This window comes from Kazachstania africana, chromosome 1 (genome assembly GCF_000304475.1).
Source record: "Kazachstania africana CBS 2517 chromosome 1, complete genome".
Lineage (NCBI taxonomy): Eukaryota > Fungi > Ascomycota > Saccharomycetes > Saccharomycetales > Saccharomycetaceae > Kazachstania > Kazachstania africana.
This window is the reverse complement of record NC_018940.1, coordinates 1,240,934-1,267,921: the sequence shown is the minus strand read 5'-3', so window position 1 is coordinate 1,267,921 and position 26,988 is coordinate 1,240,934. Positions and strand designations below refer to the sequence as shown.

At 35.8% G+C, this 26,988-nt stretch overlaps 15 protein-coding genes across 15 annotated transcripts; 11 read left to right on the top strand and 4 right to left on the bottom strand.

Annotated features, from left to right (window-relative positions):
- Positions 1-481: 481 nt before the first annotated feature.
- On the top strand, positions 482-1,066 carry ATG33 (Atg33p; the record flags this gene model as incomplete). Its single annotated transcript, XM_003955148.1, has 1 exon — positions 482-1,066. One exon carries the CDS (start codon positions 482-484, stop codon positions 1,064-1,066), a length of 585 nt encoding a protein of 194 aa, XP_003955197.1.
- A 240-nt stretch (positions 1,067-1,306) lies between these two features.
- Positions 1,307-3,169, top strand: KAFR0A06260 (translation initiation factor 2A; the record flags this gene model as incomplete). The annotated part of the gene is made up of 1 exon (XM_003955147.1): positions 1,307-3,169. The coding sequence occupies one exon, from the start codon at positions 1,307-1,309 to the stop codon at positions 3,167-3,169; it is 1,863 nt and encodes a 620-aa protein (XP_003955196.1).
- A 920-nt stretch (positions 3,170-4,089) lies between these two features.
- On the top strand, positions 4,090-5,817 carry MUP1 (Mup1p; the record flags this gene model as incomplete). The annotated part of the gene is made up of 1 exon (XM_003955146.1): positions 4,090-5,817. The coding sequence occupies one exon, from the start codon at positions 4,090-4,092 to the stop codon at positions 5,815-5,817; it is 1,728 nt and encodes a 575-aa protein (XP_003955195.1).
- Positions 5,818-6,176: 359 nt separating this feature from the next.
- Positions 6,177-8,624, top strand: KAFR0A06240 (uncharacterized protein; the record flags this gene model as incomplete). Its single annotated transcript, XM_003955145.1, has 1 exon — positions 6,177-8,624. The coding sequence occupies one exon, from the start codon at positions 6,177-6,179 to the stop codon at positions 8,622-8,624; it is 2,448 nt and encodes an 815-aa protein (XP_003955194.1).
- Positions 8,625-8,764: 140 nt separating this feature from the next.
- On the top strand, positions 8,765-10,213 carry ADE13 (adenylosuccinase ADE13; the record flags this gene model as incomplete). Its single annotated transcript, XM_003955144.1, has 1 exon — positions 8,765-10,213. The coding sequence occupies one exon, from the start codon at positions 8,765-8,767 to the stop codon at positions 10,211-10,213; it is 1,449 nt and encodes a 482-aa protein (XP_003955193.1).
- Positions 10,214-10,410: 197 nt separating this feature from the next.
- Positions 10,411-11,700, top strand: VPS38 (Vps38p; the record flags this gene model as incomplete). Its single annotated transcript, XM_003955143.1, has 1 exon — positions 10,411-11,700. One exon carries the CDS (start codon positions 10,411-10,413, stop codon positions 11,698-11,700), a length of 1,290 nt encoding a protein of 429 aa, XP_003955192.1.
- A 102-nt stretch (positions 11,701-11,802) lies between these two features.
- On the bottom strand, positions 11,803-13,548 carry DCR2 (phosphoprotein phosphatase; the record flags this gene model as incomplete). Its single annotated transcript, XM_003955142.1, has 1 exon — positions 11,803-13,548. The coding sequence occupies one exon, from the start codon at positions 13,546-13,548 to the stop codon at positions 11,803-11,805; it is 1,746 nt and encodes a 581-aa protein (XP_003955191.1).
- A 198-nt stretch (positions 13,549-13,746) lies between these two features.
- On the bottom strand, positions 13,747-14,070 carry KAFR0A06200 (uncharacterized protein; the record flags this gene model as incomplete). The annotated part of the gene is made up of 1 exon (XM_003955141.1): positions 13,747-14,070. One exon carries the CDS (start codon positions 14,068-14,070, stop codon positions 13,747-13,749), a length of 324 nt encoding a protein of 107 aa, XP_003955190.1.
- A 161-nt stretch (positions 14,071-14,231) lies between these two features.
- Positions 14,232-16,376, top strand: STE11 (mitogen-activated protein kinase kinase kinase STE11; the record flags this gene model as incomplete). Its single annotated transcript, XM_003955140.1, has 1 exon — positions 14,232-16,376. The coding sequence occupies one exon, from the start codon at positions 14,232-14,234 to the stop codon at positions 16,374-16,376; it is 2,145 nt and encodes a 714-aa protein (XP_003955189.1).
- A 227-nt stretch (positions 16,377-16,603) lies between these two features.
- On the bottom strand, positions 16,604-17,254 carry NMD4 (Nmd4p; the record flags this gene model as incomplete). The annotated part of the gene is made up of 1 exon (XM_003955139.1): positions 16,604-17,254. The coding sequence occupies one exon, from the start codon at positions 17,252-17,254 to the stop codon at positions 16,604-16,606; it is 651 nt and encodes a 216-aa protein (XP_003955188.1).
- A 189-nt stretch (positions 17,255-17,443) lies between these two features.
- Positions 17,444-17,779, top strand: GRX8 (glutathione-disulfide reductase GRX8; the record flags this gene model as incomplete). Its single annotated transcript, XM_003955138.1, has 1 exon — positions 17,444-17,779. The coding sequence occupies one exon, from the start codon at positions 17,444-17,446 to the stop codon at positions 17,777-17,779; it is 336 nt and encodes a 111-aa protein (XP_003955187.1).
- A 168-nt stretch (positions 17,780-17,947) lies between these two features.
- Positions 17,948-19,714, top strand: MDM30 (SCF ubiquitin ligase complex subunit MDM30; the record flags this gene model as incomplete). Its single annotated transcript, XM_003955137.1, has 1 exon — positions 17,948-19,714. The coding sequence occupies one exon, from the start codon at positions 17,948-17,950 to the stop codon at positions 19,712-19,714; it is 1,767 nt and encodes a 588-aa protein (XP_003955186.1).
- Positions 19,715-19,918: 204 nt separating this feature from the next.
- SSQ1 (Hsp70 family ATPase SSQ1) lies at positions 19,919-21,871 on the top strand (the record flags this gene model as incomplete). The annotated part of the gene is made up of 1 exon (XM_003955136.1): positions 19,919-21,871. The coding sequence occupies one exon, from the start codon at positions 19,919-19,921 to the stop codon at positions 21,869-21,871; it is 1,953 nt and encodes a 650-aa protein (XP_003955185.1).
- A 330-nt stretch (positions 21,872-22,201) lies between these two features.
- Positions 22,202-23,242, top strand: ELO3 (fatty acid elongase ELO3; the record flags this gene model as incomplete). Its single annotated transcript, XM_003955135.1, has 1 exon — positions 22,202-23,242. One exon carries the CDS (start codon positions 22,202-22,204, stop codon positions 23,240-23,242), a length of 1,041 nt encoding a protein of 346 aa, XP_003955184.1.
- A 218-nt stretch (positions 23,243-23,460) lies between these two features.
- Positions 23,461-26,346, bottom strand: VID22 (Vid22p; the record flags this gene model as incomplete). The annotated part of the gene is made up of 1 exon (XM_003955134.1): positions 23,461-26,346. One exon carries the CDS (start codon positions 26,344-26,346, stop codon positions 23,461-23,463), a length of 2,886 nt encoding a protein of 961 aa, XP_003955183.1.
- Positions 26,347-26,988: the final 642 nt, after the last annotated feature.

Genomic DNA, 26,988 nt, shown 5'->3' with positions numbered 1-26,988 from the left:
TATGTAGGAGGACGGAATACAACAACGCTGGGTTGCGACGCGCTAGTTGGCTCCCGTTAACGGTAGTGAGACAGACCGAAGAGTAACAGCGTTAACAAGATTAGAAACATTCTTATGGCTTTGTTAATAAAAAAACGGTCTTTAGCTGATTTTGGGATATTAGGCATCGATGTCTCGATATCAATCATGATTATTATTGGTAGATAACAAGAACAACAACAATCTGTTATTTTATATTTTACCCAGTTGCTTGCCATCTAACTAATAGCTTTGCAGCGCAGCGCGGTGTACTGATCGGAATCAGGTAGCAAGCGAATCAAATGCGAAACGTTTAAGGGAATTGGTATGTTAAACAACCTGTGGGTTATAAACATGAGAAAGATTCCGCTTTTTTGCTTGCACATGTTATAAACCATACAACACTAAGATCTAGATACATATATATATATAAGCGGACCCTTCTTTTTGTTTCTTTCGAACCATGTCAGTGTGTTTAGCTATTACAAAGACGGTTGCAGTGTCTTCTTTGGGGCTTTCTGCAGGTTTATTAACTACTTCTTCCATCATATCATCAAGAAATGACTTCCTGAATTTATTGACATCCCTGGATATTGTCTCACAATATAAGCTGTCTAAGTTGGTTGTTTCATTACAAACAGTTTCTAATTGGCTAAGTGGGTTGGCAAGTGTTGGTTTTGGTGTAAGTTATTTTGCTGTCAATCTTGATTTTTTGAAACATCCTTACTTACTATATGGCATGATTTTATCCCCTCTTTCTTCAGTGTATCTGTACTACGTCAAACATTCTATCCAGCGTAAACTGTCTTTGCAAGAAATTCGTGGTGACGATAAACCATCTATCAAGCTTAATATCATGGATGACTCCATCGTGGACTTAGGTCCGGATGAAAATCATACAAAGATAGATAACGGCGACAGTTCAAAGACAAGAAATTTATCACCATTGAAAACCATTAATAGGCATCTATGGTTCGCATCCAGCATCAGCATACTAACTTTCATCCAGTCTGTCGTTGGTATATACGGGGAAGGTCAGTTTGTATAGTGGTTTGTTATTAATAAATGATAATAATATTGATTATATAAACATGAAAAGGGATTTACCCTGCTCACCCATTTAAACTGGAAAATCTGTATCGCTCTCTCTCTCTCTCTATGCTTCTCTCATCAATATTTTTTCCTCTTGTATAAAAAAATTTTCTTTTTTTTTCATAAAAAATTACCATTGCAATGAACACTTTTAGTAAGATTTAGTCGACACAACCATCAATCAAAATAGCTTATAATGTCGTCCCAATTTGTATTGAAGACACCGCAAGATATTGAATTGTATCAAGGTTATCCAGAATTCAGTGAATCCTGGGAAAATACAAAAGATCTTCCTATAATCTCTTCAATTATATCTCCATGTGGTAGATTCTTCGCTATTTCAACCAAAAGTAATTTGAAAGTTTTCACTGGTGAAAACTTAAATAACCTTCTATTAGATATAGAACTTATTGATGCTTACGATTTGAAATTCTCTCCATCTGGAAATTATTTGAGTTCCTGGGAAAGACCTTTAATTAATGATAGTAATCATCAAAATGTTAAGATTTGGTATTTGAACCAAGGATTCGAAAAGGATAGCCAACCAACTCCAGTGTATCAATATCAATATAAGTCACAAAATTCATGGTCATTACAATTTTCTAAAATGGATGATTTTGTCTTTAGACAATTTGGTAAAGATTTAAAGATAATCAAAATTTCACACGATGCTAATGTGGAAAGCAAGTTTAACTTCGATGAACCATTTGCTACACTATCAAATGAAGTGCCATTTTCTGCTTTTTCAGTCTCTCCAGCTGATTTCCCAACAGTTTGTACTTTTACACCGGAAAAATCCGGTAAACCTGCACAATTGACCATTTGGCCAGTTACCCAAGGTAAAATCGTGAAAAAAATTGTTACAAAGACTTTTTTCAAAGCTGACTCATGTCAATTAAAATGGAATGATCACGGTAATGCAATTTTAGGTCTTGCTATTACTGATTTTGATGCCACTAATAAATCCTACTATGGTGAAAATACATTGTATATGTTATCATTCCAAGGTGTCAATGGTACTCTCGGTGGTAGTTCAGTCAGAGTGAATTTAAGCAATGGTCCAGTTCATGATTTTACTTGGTCACCAACTTCCAGACAATTCGGTGTCATTGCCGGTTTCATGCCTGCTACTATATCATTTTTTGATATGAAGGGTAACGTTGTTCATTCATTACCACAACAAAGCAAGAACACAATGTTATTTTCTCCAAATGGTAAGTACATTTTAATTGGTGGTTTTGGTAATTTAACTGGTTCGGTAGAAATTTTAGATCGTCATAATAAATTCAATAGAATCACTCAATTTGATGCATCAAATACATCTGTTTGTAAATGGTCTCCAGGAGGTGAATTTATCATTACTGCTACTACCTCCCCAAGATTGAGAGTGGATAATTGTATTAAGATATGGCATGTTTCTGGACAATTATGTTTCATTAAAGAATTCAAAGAATTATTGAAAGTTGATTGGAGAAACCCTTGTAAATTCAAGTTATTGAATGACAGTCATATAATCAAGGATTGGACTGTTGATAATGATGAAGAATTGAAGATAGATCCGAAGATTGTTAATAAATCACAATTAAAATTGCATGAAGGAGTTATTGAGTATCAAAATAAGAGAAAAGCCGTAGGAAATGGTTCTGTCAATACTAGTAACAAGAGTAATAAGTCAGCGGGTGCGTACAAACCGCCACATGCAAGAAGAGTTGGTACCAGTGGAGGTCAAAGAGTCGTACCAGGTATGGCGCCTGCTGCTGGTTCTAATACCAATAATGCTAGAAAGAGAAGATCAAACAATAAAAACAATGCCAATGCTAATGGCAATAATACTAATAATAGCGCCAATGCGAACGGTGCTGGAACCAGTCAAGTGGCTGTGACACCGGAAGAGAAAAAGATTAGGTCATTATTGAAAAAATTGAGGTCCATTGAAACTTTGAAACAAAGACAAATTAACGGAGACAAATTAGAAGATACACAGATCCTTAAGATCAAGACAGAAGATAAAGTAGTCAGCGAACTTGAGTCGTTAGGCTGGAAGGAAGAAACTGCATAGGTTTATAGTACCGTTTTAATATACACATTTATTTTATTTATATTAATAGATTTGGTTAATTTTATTTGATCAACTAATTTTGTCACAGAAAGAAAACTGGATCCAACGAGGTTTCGAACAGGCGGTCACCTCCACCCGAAAAAAGATGGAGGAGAAAACTGTGTTTGCCAAGCCGAGAAAAATTAAGAAAACTGTGAAGAGAACTCCCACACTTGGCAACTGCAAAAGAATTAAGGTTCTCGGTCAAGGGGGGACCAAAGCTAGAAACTGAGACGACCCGAGTGTGAAAAGATATACTGGGCTCGGATATTAATAGAAAAAGGGCATATCGCCCACAGTTTAGCCGATCCCATAGTTTGACAGTATGAAGATAACTGTAAACTGGGGAGAAATGCTTCAAGTTGTCGCCCAAATGCAGTGTAGATTTGGGGCTTGTACAGTATGAGTCTTTTGTTATAAACAGATAAATTTGTATCTTCCACAAACTATGTAGACGCCACACCTCCAGAGGGTGGGTGAATCGAGTTTAAGCACGTTTAGCATTGATTTTCTCTTTTCCCGTCACTGCTGCTTGTTTCTTTTTCTTCCCGCCGTTCTCTCTCGAGAGAGAGAACGGCGGGAAGAAACGCTGGAAAAGGAAAGAAAATTTTCATGGGCGACTGAGTCGATGAGCAATAAAAAATCTCGAATAAAGTGTTTTCCACATTTTTAAATAATGAGAGTACTGTCTAGACACACTTTTAGGCAGAGAGATTAAGTGATTCTTATTTCTTGATGATGACTTTTTTTTATATATATATTCTACCATCTTAGCTTGACTTGAGAAAGACTATTGGTATCCCAAAATTGTTCTCTACTCTTTTCACAATAGGATATTATAATATTATCAAACACACATTACTTCAACAAAAAGAGTAAAAATGTCTGAAGACTCAAGCAAGTCCTTCTTAACACAGCTGAATATCTTTAACAAGGAAAATTATAAATTTTCATCTACAACAAAGGAAGAGAGCACTGAACAAGATGACGTTTCAGAACTAGAAGCTGGCCAACAATTTTTAACACAACTAGATAAAGGTGAAAAACAATTAGGTCTCCTCTCATGTATTGGTCTGATTTGTAACAGAATGTTGGGTACAGGTGTTTTCTCCACTTCTTCTACCATCTACACGCAGTGTGGTTCCATTGGTCTCGCCTTAATCATGTGGGCTGTCGGTGGTATCATCGCTTTAGCTGGTCTTTATGTCTACATGGAGTTTGGAACTGCTTTACCAAAGAACGGTGGTGAAAAGAACTATTTGGAGCTCATTTTCAAAAAACCAAGATTTTTTATTACTTGTATGTATGCCGCATATGTGTTTTTCCTTGGTTGGGCTGCAGGTAACTCTGTTAACACTGCAGTTATGTTCTTAACTGCTGCAGATGCGGATGTCACTGAATGGAGAGAAAAGGGTATCGGTTGCGCTGTCATCGCTTTCGCCTTTTTAGTCAATAGTATTAATGTCAAAATTGGTCTATATTTACAAAATGCCTTAGGTATTTTCAAAGTTTTCATCGTTATTTTCATCTCAGTCACAGGTTGGGTTGCTTTAGGTGGTGGCTTAAAAGATGGATATCAAAGTCACAATTTCCACAATGCATTCGATGGTACAGAAAATGCCTCTGCTTATGGTATCGTTACTGCCTTGTATAACGTTATTTGGTCATATGTCGGTTACTCAAACGTTAACTACGCTCTTGGTGAAGTCAAGAACCCAGTTAGAACTTTAAAGCTTGCTGGTCCAACTTCATTGATCTTCATTACAATTATCTACATCTTTGTCAACATTGCCTATTTTGCAGTCGTTCCAAAGGACAAGTTGGTCTCATCTAAATTAGTCTTAGCTGCTGATTTCTTCGATATTGTCTTTGGTGGTAACGCTAGAAAAGCTGCCGCCGCTTTTGTTGGTTTGTCTGCTCTAGGTAATGTCTTATCCGTCATCTTCTCCCAAGGTAGAATCATCCAACAATTAGGTCGTGAAGGTGTCCTTCCATTCTCTAATTTCTTCGCAAGTTCCAAACCTTTCAATTCTCCAGGTGTTGGTCTTTTCCAACATTTCATTATTTGTGTTATCACCATTCTAGCCCCACCAGCAGGTGATGCTTATAACTTCATTTTAAACTTGATTTCCTATCCAATGAATATCATTAACTTTGCCATCAGTTGTGGTTTGCTCTGGATCTACTGGCAAAAAAGACAAGGTGCCATTGAATGGAACCCACCAATCAAAGCAGGTATCATTGTCACTTCGTTCTTTGCATTGGCCAACTTATTCTTAATCGTCGCACCTTACGTTCCACCATCTGCTGGTCAAAACGTCTACGACAGCTTACCTTACTGGATCCATTGTGTTGTCGCATGGGGTATTTTCGCTATTGGTGGTGTCTACTACTTAGTCTGGGCACAAATCTTACCAAGATATGGTGGTTATAAATTAGATACTAAGGACATTCTTGGTGAAGATGGTTTCTGGAGAGTTCAAATAATTAAGAAGTACCATGATGAAGTCGACGAAGATGGAAATTTTGAGAACGACGATTTAAGTAACTCGAGCGGTGTGGAGTTCAATCAATTTAGTAACGATACCACCGTTTCCAAGAAAGAATAGCAACTCACATCAGATCCATCAGTCAGGCAAAGACGGACTTCAAATTTTTAATGACAATATTCGCCCAAACATAAAACTGTATATATTAAAACTGTAAGTATTATAGACTTAATAAATAATCAGCATAATCAGTGAAACAACTCAAAGACTCAGACTAATGTAAATAGAGCTGTACTTGATCGTATGTTCTTGAACTACATTATTCAATTATCAACCGGGTAAACTATGCGGCAGCGCATTCAAGTTTAACAAAGCGAAATCAAAAAATTTTCCAACATTTAGAGAAAAATAAGTTAGTGAAAAAGGTACTGGAAAGAGATACACCCGACAGAATTAAAAAGGTAAAAATATTATCGAGCATGTCTTCAGAAGACTTACAATTACTCAGGAATAGAATTAAAGATGAATACAACAAGCTATTCGAGGTAAAAGATAATGTGAATAATTACCTAATTCATCCTGTTTTCAACACTCTTCCACCGAAGAAGAATTATCCCGATTACTATACAATCATTAGAAATCCAGTGTCACTGAATACTTTAAAGAAGAGGATACCTCATTATATTGATATTATGGAATACGTGAAAGATGTGGCTTTTTTGCCATGGAATGCAAAGACGTACAATGCCAAAGGTTCCCCTATATACAATGTTGCAAACGTTTTAGAAAAATATCTTAGAGAAGAATCAATTCCTAGATTACAAACATATTATCCACAAGTAACATACCCCAATTTGGGGCCACTACCTGAGGAAATGATGCCAGTGGAAAGAAAGCCTGTTATAAAAATGACTGAAAAGCCCGTTACGTTAAATCAATCTCCCCTACAAACAAAGATAACAATACAAGAGCCAACGATGAAGAGAACTTTTACACCATTATCATCTAATTCAGTTACGCCACAACCAAAACCTATTAACTTAAGTGCAAGTCAACATCATATTAGTAGCGTGAGCAATGCCGCTAACATAAAGAAAACTTATATCAGACGTGGGAGGCCACCCATTATTGATTTACCATATGTTCAGCGGATTAAGAACGTACTAAAAAATTTAAAAAAAGAAATGGATAGCAACGGTAAAAATCTAATGTCAATATTCGATAAGAAAAACTTGAATAATCCAAGTACCGATATATTAACTATGGATGACATTTGGAGAAAAATAAAAACGAGAAAGTATAAAACTTTTATTCAGTTCCAGGACGATTTCAATCTGATGCTTTTAAACTTCAAAAGAATCCTACCAAATCATGACATTATCGATTTGATTGAAAAATCATTCAATGTTCTGGTAAATTACGAATTATCTAGGCCAGACAAAGCATATATTCCTGAAGGTGAATTTAGACTCCCGCTTGATGAAATTGTAGCAAACAATAAGACATATGTGGTGGGAGATTGGGTATTATTAAAGAATCCAAATGACCCTAGTAAACCTGTGGTAGGCCAAATTTTCAGAATATGGAGCACTTCAGACAACCAAAAATGGCTGAATGCTTGTTGGTACTTTAGACCCGAACAGACTGTCCACAGGGTGGACAGAATTTTCTATAAAAATGAAGTGATGAAGACAGGTCAATATAGAGATCATCTAATTGACGATATTATTGACAAATGTTATGTCATTCATTTTACAAGATTTCAAAGAGGTGATCCAGTCTTGAAAGATGATGTCACAGGGCCCCTATTTGTCTGCGAATTTCGTTATAATGAAAATGATAAAGTTTTTAACAAAATTAGAACCTGGAAAGCATGTTTACCAGAAGAAATTCGTGGTATGGAAGATGACAGTATCCCCGTGAATGGTAGAAAATTTTTCAAATATCCATCGCCCATAAAGAATCTCTTGCCTCCAAATGCCTCAATCAATGATCCAATTCCAGATGTACATATTGGTGAGCCCAATGCTCCACCATTGGTTGGAGCAGTATATGTCAGACCGAAATTAACCAAAGATGACCTTGGTGAATATTCTACTTCAGATGAATGTCCTCGTTATATAATTAGGCCTAACGACGCGCAGGAAGATGGTGTAATCGACTATAATACTGGAACAATTATTGTAAGTCAAAATATGACCCCGCAGCCCTCATCCGCGCATATGCCAGTCTTACATACTAAGACATCTAATGTTTCTGGTACAAATATACCGTCAATGAGGTATAGCTCGAATAATAGATCTTCTTCAATCGTGAAGCCAATTAAACCTAACGATATTAAGGCAAGGTTGGGTTCTACCTTATCAACAACTAAACTAAATCAGATAATAGTTAATAAAGAAGCGCCAACTAATGAATCTTTGACGCTATTACTAAACGATTTATCTTCGAAAAGTAATCTGACACATGTTGTTGTAGATTCACCAGGAGCCTATCTTGCTCCGTTGTCAATCAAAATCAATGAAAAGACGGTGGAGCTAGCCGATCACAGTAATCAAGCGAGATATTTTAATAAGGAAGATTTGAATGTAAGGAAAAAGAATAAAATTCATGAAATACTATGGTTTAGAGGCTCTAGTGTTGATGTTACTGAAAGATTGATTAATTTAGGTGGTGAAGCTTTGCAAGTTCCTCTCAACAGATGGACTTTGTTGGCCAATAAGCGTGAATTGCCCAATTTGGATTATGAAGAGATAGAAGAAGAGGGTGTTGATTCAGAAAATGATGACGAGGAAGATCATTACTCTGAGGATTCAGAAAATGAAGATGAATCAAAGAATATACCAGGCCCGTTCGTGTTTGGTCCAAGGCCGTCTGCAAAGTTTATGTCATATAAACTTGGCCAAAATAAAGACTTCTCTCTTTAGCAGAGTCAATTTTTCATTTGATTCCGATGTCTGCAACTGAAAAAAAATATATATATATAACGTAAGTACATGGAAATCCTTCGATTATAAACGCCATATTAGGCTTATAACATTGAAAGCTGTTCATATTACCTTGCAATATGCCAGAATTTGATAAATACACTACACCACTTTCTTCCAGATATGCTTCTGATGAAATGTCTGCAATTTTCTCATTGAGAAATAGATTTTCAACATGGAGAAAATTATGGTTAAATTTAGCCATTGCTGAGAAGGAGCTAGGACTTGATATAATTACCGATGGTGCTATTGAGTCTATGCAGAAGCATTTGGAGATTACAGATGAAGAAATAGCAAAAGCTTCTGCTCAAGAAGCAATTGTCAGACATGACGTTATGGCCCATGTTCACACTTTTGGTGAAACTTGCCCTGAAGCAGCAGCTATTATACATTTAGGTGCCACTTCCTGTTATGTGACAGATAACGCAGACTTGATTTTTTTAAGAGATGCGTATGATATTTTAATTCCTAAACTAGTGAATGTTATAAATAGACTCTGTAAGTTTGCAATGGCCAATAAGGACCTCCCAGTGCTAGGCTGGACTCATTTCCAGCCGGCTCAATTAACCACATTAGGTAAGAGAGCGACATTATGGATTCAAGAGCTTTTGTGGGACTTAAGAAACTTCGAAAGAGCAAGAAACGATATTGGTTTAAGAGGTGTTAAGGGTACCACTGGTACACAAGCTTCTTTTTTGGCTTTATTCCATGGAGACCATAATAAAGTAGAAAAATTAGACGAAAGAGTGGTGGAATTATTAGGTTTTGATACCGTCTATCCAGTTACAGGCCAAACTTATTCAAGAAAAATTGATATTGATGCCTTTGCGCCACTGTCTTCGTTTGCTGCCACTGCTCATAAGATGGCTACTGATATAAGGTTGCTAGCTAATTTGAAGGAAGTAGAAGAGCCTTTTGAAAAGTCACAAATCGGTTCATCAGCTATGGCCTATAAAAGAAATCCAATGCGTTGCGAGCGTGTTTGTTCATTGGCGAGACATTTAGGCTCTCTTTTCAATGATATGGTTCAAACTGCATCTGTCCAATGGTTTGAAAGAACTTTAGATGATTCCGCTATCAGAAGAATTTCATTACCAAGTGGATTTTTAACCGCAGATATTTTGCTGACTACTTTATTAAATATCTCATCCGGTTTAGTTGTTTATCCTAAAGTCATTGAAAGAAGAATTAAAAGTGAGTTACCTTTCATGGCTACCGAGAACTTTATTATGGCCATGGTGGAAAAGGGTGCTTCAAGGCAAGAAGTTCATGAACGCATAAGGGTTCTATCGCATCAAGCAGCAGCTGTCGTCAAGGAAGAAGGTGGCGACAATGATTTAATTGAAAGAATTAAGAAGGATGACTTCTTTGAACCAATTTGGACTGAGCTTGATAGCTTGCTAGATCCAGCAACTTTCATCGGTAGAGCTCCTCAACAGGTAGAAAAGTTCGTCTCGCATGACGTAGCAACCGCTTTAAAACCTTATGCATCATCCATTGATGATACCGAGGTTAAATTAAACGTTTAGCTTACTTGATACCTTTTCTAGAAGCGATTACTTCCCCATTATCCATATATTATTTACCTTATAACGAACAATGTCTCATTTCTTATATAGTAAATGATCTTTATATCTTATGAAAGAACTAAATATCCGAAGCTAAAAAAACATAGCCTTGATGATTAAGATAGTCACGATTAGACAAATAGCGTAGTGTGTATATTATGGCAACGTACTTGCTGGAAAAGAAACTAAGACATGTCAATTCAATTACGTTAAATAATGTTTGCCTTCCTATCAAAAAGCCTATTGAGAATCTGCATATTATAAGAGTATCCCGCTGTTTCTTCATTATTGAATCGTTTGAAAACGATGGTGTAATATACGTTAGTGAAATACAGAGTGTAAATTGCGCACGTCAGGTACAGTTCAACGATTTCTCATTGAATGGCAATCCTGCCACATGTCTCTGTCTAAAAGTCGTTTTAGAAATCCCGGCTGAAGTAACACAAGATAATACCACCTCTTGGATGGTTGCTAGAAATATAAACATCGACTTGAATTCACTTCAAGCTATAGACTCAAAAAATGATATAGTAAGCGATTATAACGTACCTACTTTCAACATGATAGATCAGAATGAATATATTCCATCCGCTCACCTTATAACGTATCGTTCACCCAAGAATAATGAGTCTCTGGTACAAAATGTCGATCTAAAAAGGTCTGCAAACTTTAATGACCTTCTGAAGTTAAATAGGCTTCTTGATTACATGGGACAAATATCTGAAGAGACGATAAGCATCTCAAATAAAGTAGATGTGCATATCAGTGGGCTAGGTATAAACCAATATCATTTAAGTAATGTGGATACGTCGAAAAAGGTATTACGAAAAGGTATAAGTAAGAAGAAACTCCAGGTAAGGCAATTAAAGAATGAACTGAAAATTATGCAACAGAGCTCTGAAGAGTATGAGAATGACTCCGAGTTAGTCCATAGTGATACTGAAACAAACTCAGATGATAAACAATTTGGAAATAATGACGAGTTTGGATATTTTTTCTCTGAAGTTAATGAGAAGAGGAATCAATTGCAGTACTTGCGGGCCAAGAAATACCAACAGTTGATTGACATATTTCAAATTACCGGGCTTTTTGATCCAGCACATGGATTAATTGAAGTGTCGTATGATGAGAATGGTGAAAGGTATTTACAGTTTAATACGGTAGACAGTGTTTCATTTTTAAAGGAGATAAATGAAGAGAATAAGCTTGAACTAAATGCTATGTTGGGGTATTATTTGCTTTTCTTAAAGCTGATTTCCAAAAAAATCTATAGCCTCGAATTACCTCATAAACTAATGTATTATGGTAGCACTTCAGTGATTAATAATATTTATCCTCTGTATTATCCCGATGTTGGTTCAGTTAAAAGCTTACATAAGTTTAGCCAAGCTATGAAATTCTTCAATATAAATATATTACAAATTAGACAATATTTAACAAAGCATTAATGATATATATCACAAATCATACAGCACAAAGCAAAATATAAAGATTATTTACCATAAAATCACCTCAAAATTGGAATCAAAGAAAAAGTTAGACATCACCAATTACACTAATTGTTGGTAATCAAAAGGTAAGTTCGGGCTTCCATTGAGTAATTTCCATGTGTAAACGGTACTACGTTCCGTATTGAGAGCGTATACACGAATACGACGCTCGGTACCTCCATAGCCAGCATAAGCTCCTTCACCAGCACTACCACCGAAACAGAGCCATATATCCGAGGAAGTGGAATCATCAAGTAAACAGTAATCATTACAATGGTCGTGACCACAGCTTGTCACTTGGACACCTAATGATTGTAGCTTTTCTAGGGCGCCAGAATTGTATTTCGGGGCCGTGACACCTTCCTTGAACTCACCCACTAGGGGGTTATTTTCACCAGCTCTTTTGGCAGAATTCAAATTCAAATATTCTGGCAATGGAATGTGGAAAAAAGCCATTGACAGCTGCTTTTTCTGTTTACTTTGTTTTAATAACAACTTAGTGTTATATTCATGCTCAATATAATTGAGCTGCTCTTCTTTAATCCAGTCATAGCCTGGATAGATTTTACCCATTTGTGAATACTTATGAGAATCTAAGAAGTAAAGAGTGATTAATCCCTCTTCCTCGTTGTCGCCATTAAAAACTTGTTTAGCGTAATTTCCCACTCCAAATTTGTTATTTTTTGTATCATATTTGCTCATTTCAAAAAGTGAATATGGAAGTTTTGCTGCCAATTCTGAAAGCTGCCAACGGCTTAAACTTCCTTCATCATCATGGTTTCCCCAAACCATTGCCCATGGTAATTTTCTTCTTATAACAGGATCTAAAGCTTTTAACAGAGTCGTTTCAGAATCCTGTATTGATCTGTCACCCATTATTTGGTCGCCTGTAAATACAACAAGTTGCGGGGACTCATTATCGAGAACTTTTTCTATAAATTCTAGTGTCTTGGGATCAGCTTTGCAAACACCATCTGAGCTCTCTGGGAACTCATCTCTACATTCATTCGTTCCAACTCCCATATGCAGGTCAGCAAGCTGTACAATCTTGAAATCCTGTGATGTAGTAGTTAATAATTTCGGACTAAGTTGGATGGACTGATCATCAAACTTGTCCACTGATTTATAAGATATATAAGATGGGTATTTGAATTCAGTAAACTTTTGGCCTTTTAAAAGATTCCAATTTGGTCTTGGATCAACACAATCGTCCCCGAATAAGACGTTGATTTCACTTATTATTTCTTGATCCTGTAAAAGTGTCTCCTTTGTTATTTTGGTCGTTTGGAAATGCAGATTATTGAAGATAATAGAATCTGGTGTTCTATCACTTGATATACGACTAATTATTTGAACTTCTTCGAGCCCATCATGCAAATGTATTAACAGATCTTTAATAGAGAGTGTTTCAAAATATAAGTACTGGGATGTTCCATATAAACTCATCCCAAGAGTGCCTCTGAGATCTTTTAGAATGGTATGCCTCCTTGTGTCTATTCCTTCTTGACTACTAAAAAGCTTTTCATCATGGAACCAACAGCCTTCGATATATTTTGATCGTGCCCATTTGGAACCTATCTGGAAACAACTCTCTATACCTATATTAACGATTAGATCATCCTCCAGATGATTCCTCAGCCAGGGGTTATCATTTTGCAGTAGGGACTCCAAGAGCAATTCCTCTTTCAATCGGTAGTCAACATTCTTTGATATATCTTTCAAATAGAATTGGAATAGTCTTATACCAGCATATATAACACCCACATAGATTGCAGCTCTTGTGTATCTCTTCGTCAGCAGCCTCATCCCACAGTCTCATACTACTAGTGGTAAAAGCATGCGATAAGTTAATTTTTCAAGTAGAATATACATAAAACATATATAAGTTGTACCCTATATATACAAAAAGATTGAAGAACAAAAGAGATAACGACAACTTTACAAAGAAGCAGTCAACACGTGAATAATTGGCATGTAACACAAAGGAGTCTTCATGTGCTGAGCTTACTGTTTTCCCTCCGGTCTATGGCCGTCATTTAAGACTAGACCGCCGGAATTGTCCTTTTTCGATGATGATGATGATGATGATGACGATGATGCACCTGATATATCTGGATGTTGCTGTTTGAATTGAGCGCTATGGGTTAGACTGTGTGGTTTGCGGAGCTGGTCTAATGGTACTATCTTAGTCTTACCACCACGATTCAGCTTGACGTTACCGTCAAAGTTCTTTTCAAATTCCTCCATCTCTTCTTGTGATAACTTGTACTTGTCTCCCAATAGTGGAGCTGAGCCTTTAGTGTTTGTTGCGTGGTTCCTTTCAGTCATGGTCGTTACTTTCTTGTGGTTTATTCAAATTTTGTTTCGCCATCGATGTTTCCCTATATTTAGCACAACGGATTAAGCATAAGCCTTGATCAAGTTTTCCTGCCAAAAGTTCCAAAGATTTGGAAAAATAAAAGGCAGAAAGAGTGGAAAGAACAGTGGATATGGAGGCTGACAGTGCCAATAGTAGGGAATCTGAACGCAGTATGGCAGCTGAATCTGTGGATAAGGATGCTGATGTTAGTTTCATTGAAGGTTTTTTGAAAGATTTGGATCTTACAGCATACTTGGGCGATTTCATTGACTACGAAATCATAACTTTGTCAGATTTGAAGTACGTCGATAGAGAAATCCTGACAGAAATTGGAATCACTAAAATAAGTGACAGAGTTCGGATCTTACAGAAGATTAAGAGGTTTGGTGAAGAGAAGCAGAAGTCACAATTAAGACAATTAGATGAACTTATAAACAAGTTTAGTTCATTGTCTATTTCAAATTCAAGCACTTTGAATAACCTGTTATCAATTAATTTGAAGAACGACGATTTGATAACTGAGAAACATCATGTCATATTCATTTTGAATGATGGATCAGCGAAGAAGGTGAATGTCAATGGCTGTTTTAATGCTGCCTCCATAAAGAAAAGACTCTTGAAACGTTTACCAAGAGAATTTTTAATTTCAGAACGTAATTTAAACTCGAATGACTATGATGTTTTCGTTGCAGATTACTCGAAGAATGTGTTACACCTGCTGTATGATGTAGAATTGGTCACTATATGCCATTCAAATGATAGAATTGAGAAAAATAGGTTGATATTTGTTGCTAGAGATCAAACACCAAGTGATAAGGCCATTACCACTTCAAAAAAGATTTATATTAAGACATTAAGCTATTTAAGCCAAATGAATTCAACTTCCTCATCTCAACCTTCGAATGTGATTTCAATGAATCAGCAACAACATCAGACACGTCAACGACAACTAGAAGAGGAAAGACTCAAAATTGAGAATAGTAAAGATAAAATTAGGTCAATTTTCAATCAGCGACCACCAAGTGAATTAATTTCCACTAATTTAAAGGGATATTTCCCAGAAGCGGACTTCAGTCGTTTACAAAATACCTTAAGGGAGTCATTTCGTCAGTCTCAAAGGTTATCTACCATTAGTCACAATAGGAACATCAACATCGATTCCAATAATGTAGGTGACATCCTTTTGAAACGTAGTAATGCTGTCGACTCCGCTCTACTAAGTAGTTTGGACAACAATGACAAAAATACAAAAAGAAAACAATCGAATGAATCAGAAAGTGATCATGAAGCTACCAGAGAAGAAGAGGTTGATGAATACGATGATTCTGAAGTCATTTCGTTACCAACCAAGATGGTTACTCCAAAATCTTGGCTGAAAGGTGCACGTATTGGTTCTGGTAGTTTTGGTAGTGTTTATCTTGGGATGAATGCACAAACGGGTGAACTTATGGCTGTTAAGCAAGTGGCTATCCAGGCTCAAGCTCCAATACCGGTATCTCCTACATCACCTTCAAAACCTAACGTCGAGAAAGATATGAAATCACCGTCATCGGAAAACAAGGCTAATAGTGATATTCATAGGAAGATGATTGACGCTCTTCAACATGAAATGAATTTGTTGAAGGAACTACATCATGAAAACATTGTCACTTACTATGGTTCCTCTCAAGAAGGTGGTAACTTGAATATTTTTCTGGAATATGTCCCTGGTGGTTCGGTATCTTCAATGTTAAATAGCTATGGACCATTCGAAGAATCGTTGATTATAAATTTTACAAGGCAAATCTTAATTGGTGTTTCGTATCTACACAAGAAAAATATTATTCATAGAGATATCAAAGGTGCCAACATTTTAATAGATATCAAGGGTTGCGTGAAAATTACAGATTTTGGTATTTCTAAGAAATTATCTCCTCTAAATAACACTTCTGGTGACGATGGCTCTGGAGAATCTGATAAGAGAGCTTCATTGCAAGGTTCAGTTTATTGGATGGCACCAGAAGTAGTTAAACAGACTGCCACAACTTCTAAAGTTGATATTTGGTCCACTGCTTGTGTAGTTATCGAGATGTTTACGGGGAAACATCCGTTCCCAGATTTCTCGCAAATGCAAGCTATTTTCAAAATTGGTACAAATACAATGCCAGAAGTACCATCGTGGTCTAGCGATGATGCAAGAGACTTCTTGAAAGAGAGTTTTATTTTGGATTATAGACAGAGACCAAGTGCTATCCAACTATTACAACATAAATGGCTAGATACTTCTATACTTTGATATATAGGTAATATATGAAATTTTAATTGTTTTTCGTTTGAAATATGGCACTTTTGTTTCAGATAATATCTCTGTGTGACATCGCACGCACTTTAGGAAATACCCATCATGCATTCGCGATTCTCAGTTTCCAAGTGATGAAGTAAAAATGCAGGTAATCACGAGTAGTTGATATTATAGCATGTTCTTGTAGAAGTGTTTAAGACTATTCTATAGGCAATGACGGTTTAAGGTGTCCATAGTTTGCCCGAACCTCTTGAAGCGTACACGGTCTTATCGAAATCTGTAATCAGAACATTATCACCATCATCTGTAACTTTTTCAATCGAGTTCTTTAACATCAAGTTATTGAACTTTTCGCTTTCACGAAATGATTTATCATTGAGTTCCTTAGATAAAAGGATGTCGATATCCACTATTGAGCAATTTGGTATATTGCATTCATTGGCTGCCTCATGTATCTTTGGGTCTTCTGTGACAAGAATCCATTTAACATCACTTTCCTCTAGATTACATTTATAATAGCAGCTCTTTAGTAAGTTCTTCAATCTTAACGGTAGTTTATTCACAATGCTGCTGTCATTAACATTGACTTTTGAAAATGGAATAATATCCAATATTTCTGAAAATTCAATTATCAAATCATAATTTTGGTCATTATTCAAATTGTTGGTACTGGTTTCAATGAATTTCAAAGCTTCTTTTGAATTGAAACTCTTGAATTTGTTAGTTAGATAATTCAATTCATTGATTGTGAAAGTCGGTATATAGATTTGCAACTTGAATTTCTGCTTTGGATTACTGTTACACCATCTCTTAATGTTTCCTAGCCCTCTATCAAATGCAGATGCATCTAATATCAAGTTGTATTGGTTCATAATCAGTGATGAACCAGTCGTCGTTAACCTATAAAATAAAACAAGTTAGGTTCATTGGATCAGATATAACTTTTCAAGATGCGGAAAGTTTGATTTTTAACAAAATTTCAATAGTAAAATTTACAGTACAACCACAGTGTGAATACTAGCATATACTGGCGAATCCTGTTTATATAGTCCTTCTAAGCGATGTCTACTGTTGCAGATTACGAATTAAAAGCCAAAGAATTAATTTCTAGCAATAAATTCTTCCAACTGATTGCAAATTGGTGTCCGGACTGTCAATACACCAATTCCATTCTAACCAAGTTTGATGTCTTACAGAGGTTCAAGACTTTAGATATCGGTGATCTACCAAAGGATGAACAAGAGACGTGGAGGGTAGCTTTCAAGAATGTAACTGGGAGCAGAAACTTGCCAACCATCTTTATTGATGGAAGAATCTGGGCTACTGAGACTGAAATTCATAACTGTGAGGATGGCAATGTATTGCCGGCAAAATTCAAAGAAGCTGGACTACTATGAACTTTCCTGAATGTGTAGCAATGTTGATAATCGCATGGGACCATCGATGATTATTAATATATAAGAACTATATAGAACTTGTCAATATACGAGAAAAAAATGACTATATGACTAACAAATGAATGTGACAAAGCAGAGCTGAATGAGCGACTGGTTGATAGAAGGGTAATGAGTGCAGTAGCTAGTGGAATGGAATGTCTACCGCAAGAAGTTTGGTTTGTCATCTCTTTCCATCTCGAATTAGAAGATCTTTTGAATTTGAGGATAACTAGCAAAATATTGAATGGCAGGATCAAGTATTATAGGATTTGGAGGTATTTGTGCCATGTTAACTGGATACAACATGAATTGGATTACGGTGGTGATTTGAGTGCCCTGTATCCTCACGATAACAACAATTGGTACAATTATTTCAAATATAGGTATGTGAAAGATATGGGCCTGTTGAAGGCTTTGAACGAATTAAGTCAATTATCAGGTCAAGACGCATATTACAAACAGTTCATCAAAATAGTGGAGACAAATAATAGTGATTCAGACTCTGAAAATCACTTATTACCATTATTAAGTCGAATATCATCAACAGACCTTACTTATGGGCGATATACATTCGATATAGCCGCAATAGCACAGGAATTACTTAGTGCTATGAGACACAAACATTTTTTCAAGATATTGTTCATAGATGACTCAGGTACTTATACTCCTGAAGAAGTATTTATAAAACTGTCTGCCATGGATCAATCTTTTGATAACCTACTGCATCAGCGGACTGTGACCTACCATAAAGTGAATTCGAAACTAAAAGAATTCTATAAGCAAACATTAAGGGATTCTTTTTTGAAACTACCGTCTAGTCTCAGAGTAGATAAGATACTGAGTATTTTACTCGAGATCTTGAGACCTACATTTATATCGTCCCACTACTATCTAGAGGACATGATGATCCTTAGAGTCTATGCCAATGAGGCTAAGGGGCATCCTTTAGTTTTATTGGCAATGGTTCAATCGATAGCTGCAAAATATCGGGTGAGGTCCTACTTATCCAAGAACTATCTGATAATTAAAGACGATGAACTTCGAGATAAGGAATCATATCTAACTATTTCAGTGGATGGTGACGGTGGGTTCAAACCAAAATTGTTCACACGCACTCCCTTAATCAAATCCTTGGTACAACACTTACCTTATTTGCAAAATGATGAAACATTACTTAACAACTTTCTCAAGCAATTCTTCAAAGTATTGACCAATAAGGACTTGGTTGATGTTTATTTTGATGAACTTCTGCCAAAGACTTTAAATAAATCACATTCTGAACTTTGTAGAGATCTCGATACAAAGGTAAGATTATTTCCTTATAGTCTCAAACCAGTATCTGTAGGAACAGTTGATTACTTTATCAGTGTGAGAAATTCTCTTAAAACTCCAATAATACCTGTTACAAGGACGATTTCGACGTTAGTTGACGAGGAATTGAGCAAATTCATTGATGTTGCATTTCCGAGTGACATCACCTATTTGAAGGGCATAAAACCCGATTATTTGGTCTGTGTAAGTTCTTATAAAGACTGGTTGTATAGGAAGTACAGCATAATCATACCAGAGAACGCAAATCTCAGATCAATGATCGGCAAATTTATCAGATCGAAGAGGGACAAGAAGCTGCTCTGTATAGCTGGTGTGAAATCCACACATATTAACTTGGACAGCGTTGAAAGCAGTCAGTTCTACTATATTGTTATCAACGATCTCGGTGAATTTTACGTAGAATTGTCGAAGAATGTAGAAGACTACGAGTGGCACAGAGATGAGATCGAACAATTTCTCAAAATGAACTCACCAGCATCAGAACTTGGTCTGGTCTTCAAAAATGTCGATTGGGAAAATCATAAGCTGGTGCTAAACGATAGAATCAAGAAGTCACTCTCATAAACAGTAACCTATCTATATTAATTACTATATATATTTATATTTATGTTTTGTATGATTTAAAATAGCATTTAGGGTGTCTCATCGGAAAAACATTTCTTATACCGAGGATAATCTGACTATTGAAGAAACTTGAATATTAAAAATGAAGGATTATGCGTGTTGATTAGTCACCAAGACTGAGTTGTAACAAACTATTCTGCTACAATGCTAAGATCATTGACTTTCAAACGCTCAATTAGTTCGAAAGTTATAGGAATTGACTTGGGTACCACAAATAGTGCAGTTGCATATATCAGAGATACCTTAAAGTCAAACAATGGGCTCTCTGCGTCATCTGCTGTTATTATTGAGAATGATCAAGGCCATCGCACAACACCATCGATAGTTTCAATCGCCTTGGATCCCACTACTGGCAAAGAAAAGACGTATGTAGGGTTACAAGCTAAAAGGCAACAAATAATTAATCTTGAGAATACCTTTTTTGCTACAAAGAGACTGATTGGGAGGAAATTTAATGAGAAAGAAGTTCAAAGAGATATCAAGATTATGCCTTATAAAATAGTCCAGGATGAAAAAAGTGGGAATGCAATGGTTATGACAACAGATAATAAAAGAAGAACGCCTAGTGAGATTAGCTCGATTATCCTTAGGTATTTGAAAAATACCGCTACAGAATATCTCAACGAAGACGTCAAATATGCCGTTGTTACAGTACCGGCATATTTTAATGATGCTCAGCGTCAAGCTACCAAAGATGCTGGAAGAATGGCAGGCTTGAAAGTCCTGAGAGTTGTTAATGAGCCCACAGCGGCAGCATTAAGTTTTGGTTTGAAAAATTCAGAACAGTATAAAGAAAATGGAGGACTCATAGCAGTATATGATCTTGGTGGTGGTACTTTTGACATTTCAATATTAGATATTGAAAATGGAATCTTTGAGGTTAAATCTACAAATGGTGATACACATTTAGGTGGTGAAGATTTTGATAATGTAATTATCAATCATCTTTTGGATTGCTTCATAAACGAAAATCAAACCGTGGACAAAAATGCCCTAGTCAAAGATAGGAATGTTATGCAAAGGCTAAGAGAAGCTTCTGAAAAAATTAAGATAGAATTATCTCATGTCAGCGAATCAACGGTCGAAATTCCATTTTTTTACGATGGCTACCATCTGAATGTAACCTTAAAAGAAAAGGAACTAGACGAACTGACTATGCATTTGATTGAGCGAACTATAGAGCCAGTCAAGAAAGCTATCAGAGATGCAGACATCGAAACATGTGATATTGACGAAGTTATTATGGTGGGGGGTATGACTCGTATGCCCAAGATTAGATCAGTCATTGAGCACTTCTTTGGAAAAAAACCTAACGTAACGGTGAACCCTGATGAGACCGTAGCGCTTGGAGCTGCAATCCAAGGTGGTATATTATCAGGTGAAATCAAGAACGTTCTTCTATTAGATGTCACACCCTTAACACTAGGCATTGAGACATTTGGTGGAGCTTTCTCACCATTGCTGCCCAGAAATACAACAATTCCGGTAAAGAAGACGGAAATTTTCAGTACCGGTGTAGATGGACAGACGGGTGTAGATATTAAGGTCTACCAGGGGGAAAGAGGCCTTGTTCGTGATAATAAGCTGATTGGTGACTTCAGTTTGAAAGGCATAACGCCCATGCCCAAAGGACAACCACAAATTTTGGTGACGTTCGACGTTGACGCAGATGGCATCATCAACGTGTCGGCGTCAGAGAGAAGCAGCGGGAAAGAGCAATCTATCACCGTGATTGCCAATTCAGGCTTAACAGAGGAGGAGGTCAATAAGTTGGTCGAGGAAGGTAATGCTAATAGAGAACAAGACAATATACTGAGACAACGAATGGATCTTATAACAAAGGCCGACATAATGATAAGTGACACTGAAAGATCGTTCAAAAGCCTCGAGAAAAGCATGTCTGAAGATGAAGAATACAAAGAACTGAAACAGGAAATAGAGGCTATAAGAGCTATGATCAATACGTTCAAGAAGGAAATAAACGATACAAAACTCGACGTCAACGTCATCAAAAAAACCACAGACGCTCTACAAAACAACGTCTTCAAATTCTTCAAGAAGGCAATGGCCACCAGCAGCAGCAACAAGCAGCCATGAACTATGTAAATACCCGGTCATTCCAATATATAAACAAACCAAATCTTCTTACTATGCATCGCTCGGAAGCGGTTTTTCAGCAGTTGAGATTTTTTTTCAGAAGTACAAGAAAATTTTTCGCAAAATATTCTCGAAAAACACAAAATAATTTTGACAGCATTGGTTTTCTTTTTTCCATATAGATCTCTGATTTCGTGGATGTTCGACATTTCAGATTTAAGAAGTCTTTGTTTAATTGCAATTTGATTTTCATTCGTTACGGTTTGATACTTACACCAGCAAGAAAGATTCATTTATTATTACCTTTTTGCATTTTTGACAAAAATTAAAATGGATCAAGTTGTCGAAGAAATTGTTGATCAAGCTGTCAACAACGCTACTAGTTCTCAAATTCAATTCCCAAGTTGGATTCAATACCACGTCCCATCCATCGAACATCCGTTTGGTTTAGAATTATGGCCAATCTTTTCTGAAGGATTTGAAAAAATCGTTGGCTATCCAGCTGAAGAATTCAGATTTATCCATCACAAGACCTTCTTAGCTAACGGTTACCATGCTGTCGGCATTATTGCCTTTTACTACTTAGTTATTTTTGGTGGCCAAGCTATATTGCGTAAGCTAAATGCTTCTCCTGTCAAAATGAAACTTTTATTCCAATTCCACAATTTATTCTTAACTTCTGCCTCTTTTATCCTTCTGGTCCTAATGGCTGAACAAGTCATTCCAATAGTTTACCACCATGGTTTATTATGGGCTATCTGTTCTCCAGAAGCATTTGCTCCAAAGTTAATCACTCTTTACTATTTGAACTACTTAACCAAATTTATCGAATTAATCGACACTGTCTTCTTAGTTTTAAAGAGAAAGAAGTTATTATTTTTACACACTTTCCATCATGGTGCTACAGCTTTATTATGTTACACCCAATTAATTGGTCACACTTCTGTCGAATGGGTTGTCATCAGTTTGAATTTAGCTGTCCATGTTATCATGTACTGGTACTATTTCTTAAGCTCTTGTGGTATTAGAGTGTGGTGGAAACAATGGGTTACAAGATTCCAAATCATTCAATTCTTGATTGATTTATGTTTCGTTTATTTTGCCACCTACACTTTCTACGCTGAAAAATTCTTTGACGGTATCTTACCTCACAAGGGTACTTGCCACGGTACTCAAGATGCTGCCGCTTATGGTTACTTAATTTTAACCTCCTATTTATTCTTATTCATTTCTTTCTACATTACATCTTACAAGAAGGGAAGTGCTAAGAAAGCTGAAAAGAAGGCCGCCGGCGCTTCATCCTCTCAGCCAGCTGCCAAGACATCTGGTTCTAAAAAGAACGCCACTAAGGCTACTTCCAGAAAGGCCTAATTGTACCATTAAAGAACTATTTCCTTAGGCCTTTTTCCTTTTTTATCGTATAACCATTAAAAATAATGAAATATTACAGTTTTTCCATTCTTTTTAATGCCATATAAATTATATACATAGACAAAACGTATGATTTTACTACTTGATCTTTGACTTTTTTAAGAACTACCTTGAAAAAAATATAATTACAAGAATATAATACAAAAGACTTATAAATCTTAAATTTTTTCATATTGGCAAGCGGTTGGTAGAGTGTCTATCTCAAAATCAATTTTACCGGCTGCAAACTGTTCATTAAATAATTTTATTTTAACAACCGGTTCGAGAAATTCATCACCCAGTTTTGGAACAAAATCTTTTAAAAATGAATATTCGCATCTGATTGAAGATGCCGATTGTGTCCTTATCATTTTCAATAAGATTCTAATTACCATACCAGCGTTATTATGTAGGTATTGATCCCAGAAGGCATTACAAACGGGGACGTGAATATCCATCAATTGATCAATGAAATTTATTTCCTCTTCATCAGTTATTGAAACACCGTCTTCATCTTCAAATGTGACTGTTCTTTTGAAAATTCCATTGTCTCTAGCAAACCCACTTCTTTCACAATATGATTTGTATGAAAATGGTACTACTGAGTTAACTGTATTTAAGTAATCGTACAGATCTTCTTGAATAACTTTGAGTAACAAATCCTTAGTTTCTTCAGATACTGCTTGGTGTACATCCTTGGCAAATAATGGCAATTCAGAATATGGTACTCTATTCCTTTGTTGTCCGCTACTTTCTTGTGCTGAAGAATTCTCAAGATGTGAAGCATCTTCTTCACCATTTGTAGAAATTGTGCTTACCACATTTTGTTCTACAGTCTCAATGTTAACAAACTTATTCAATGAGCGGAAAATGGTTTGTGATACTTTATTAACAATTTCTGATAAAGAGACTGTCTTGAACGCATATTCCAAGATATCTCTCTCAAATAAAACAGCTGGACACAGAAACATTGATAATAATACAAACTCATCTGATACAAGCTCTTGTTTAATTTTTTTAATATTATCTAGTACTCCTTCTATTGGCGTGATTAATCTTCTCAATTGGATACTACCTAAAGTGGAGGAAAGGTGTTTTTCTATTGAGATCAGGGCAAAGAGGACGTAAATGAAATTTAAAGAATTGTTTGAAGCAAAGAAAAGAATTAATTTATTAATTGATTCGATAGTGTCAAGAAGTACCTCGACAATAATATAGTCAATATCACTGAATTTTTCGTGGTCTACATTTTTCTCCAATAATGGTATGATAGGACGAATTTCCATGAATCTTCTTAGACATAATTCTGCAGTTGAATATTTCGCTGTATTGAAAAAAATGAATTCTGAACTTGATTCATCAAGATGTTCATTTGATAATTCTTTGAACCTATCTAATAACCATGGATCTGCCATGATTCCATCGTAAAATGTGTTTATCTTATGGAATATTGAAGATGTGATATTAACATTTGATACATCTACAACAGAATCTAAAATTTCATTTTCTTTATCGTAAGGTAAATTTTGATTATTGAATTTGGATGATGTTGATTCAATTGGATCAGTATCACAATGACCGAAGAAAGGTAATATGGCATTTTTCAAAGATGAGATCATACAAATATGGTAAAAATCTTTTGGATTTTTGAAATTTGGGAAAAATTCTTGATCATCTAATTGCAAAAGATTATTAATTTTATCTTGTGGTAAAGTGATTGAGAGTATTGAATTTTGTAAACCTGGGACATTTTGGTAAGTTTTTAACAATTGAGATCTTACAGTTACTTGGGATAATAAAGAATTTGAGGTAATTTTATCTACTGTAAGAGGAATTGATTTTACAGAGTTTGAAAATTGATCAAAAAATTGTAATGATAGGATGGAAATATTTTTGTTCCAAGTTGAATTTGCTAAGGAAAAGAACATAGCGTTATTCAGTTCGAATAAATGTGATTTTATTTTATTAAGCAATTGTTTTGATCTTTCATTGTTATTATTCTGAGACAAAGAATTTAAATCTATGATTAATTGTGAATCTGATGAACTTCTTGCCGTAGTTCTCTTGATCATGTCATCAATTTGGTAGGAGAGGAGTAGTATAGATTCTTTAATTATTATTGGATTTGAATTGTAGAAGGAATTTTTGGAGAGTAACATACGAATGACAGAATTGTTACCAAATGATAAAGATAAATTTTCTGAGGCGATAATTATTGCTAATAATTTCGAGGTTGGGAAGGACAGCTCTCTTTCGTTTGCTCTATTAATAGTTTCCAAATCTGTTGGCAATCTAGTGGTAGATTTCACATGATCAATCAATGAGTTCATGCCATTGAGTTGATTTTCATCGTCATCGGAATGGTCACCGCCATAATAACTTCTTGAAAAAGATTGTAACGGTTTCAAATTTACATTTTTTAATTTATTTTGTTGATTCTTCCCATTATCATTATCAATATCCTCATCTTCTATTCCCTCATCGTCCTCATAGTCATTTTCTAGACTTTTAATAGTCTGATTATTATTTGTATTTTCATCTTCTGGAATTTGTTCCTCTTCCTCCTCTTCCTCCTCCTCCTCTTCTTCATCATCATTTTCATCTTCATCTTCGACCATTACTTCATCATCCTGATCGTCATCTTCATGGAATTCATTGGAAGAGGAAGGCGACCTGCCATGAGGAAAATTGGTACCATAATAATTGACACTTGGATCAATCTTATGTTTTCTCAAATGTCTTTGAAATTTTTTATTTGATGATTTTTCATTTGGATTATTTGATCTCTCAATGATAGTACCACAATGTTTACATTTAACCATTTCCAACCTCTTAGTGACACCAAGAAAATGAGTCCAACAATTTGATCTATTTTTATTTAATAAATGAATGGGTACCCATTGATGGACACCATCGTTAATAATTTCCGCCATTGGATCGATAGCCACACCAGTATTAGTAGAATTATTACCAGATGATTTTTTACCAGGATAGTTATCTAATTGATCATTCGAATTGTGAATTGGGGGTAATATTAAACCATCAGATTGATTCTGTTGATCCATCTCAATCGCCTTAGTTGGATCTACCTTTTTAATTTGTTTTAGCAAATATGGGGGTTAATTTTTTTCAAATCGTTTCCCGTATTAAAATTGGCCATTTGCATTTAGGTTGTGAAATTGAGCAAAAAAAAAAAAAGTCGGGTTAAAAACATTACCCGGATTTACCAATTTAAATCCGGGTAAATAGCCTCTACCTTACCACGTGATAATTAAAAAGAAGTGTACGGCAAAGAAAAGACGGCTGTTACCGAGAAAAAAAAAAAAAAACGCTCACAGAGAGAGAGAGAGAGAGAGAGAGAGAGGGTAAATGCAGATCTCATCCGGGAGTTCAATTGATGGCATAGCCAACAGGAATGTTATCTGAGATGTGTTCGCTCTTTCCCTCCGAGTAATCGACAGGAGAGAGTAGAGCCGTCCGCGTTCTCAGCATTATTCTAAAGAAACGAAGGGCGTGCTCAAAAGTAATAGTCGAATAAATGAACAACAAGTTACTACTACTGCCTACTCTTCTGGATTGTAATGGTCCGTTGCCCACACTCCCACGGTGTATCACATTTAATACTTATTATTAAATTCGGACCCCCCCCCCCACCATTTTTTTTTCCTTTCTCGAAAATTTCTTTGTTTAGCAGGCTGGTACTACTC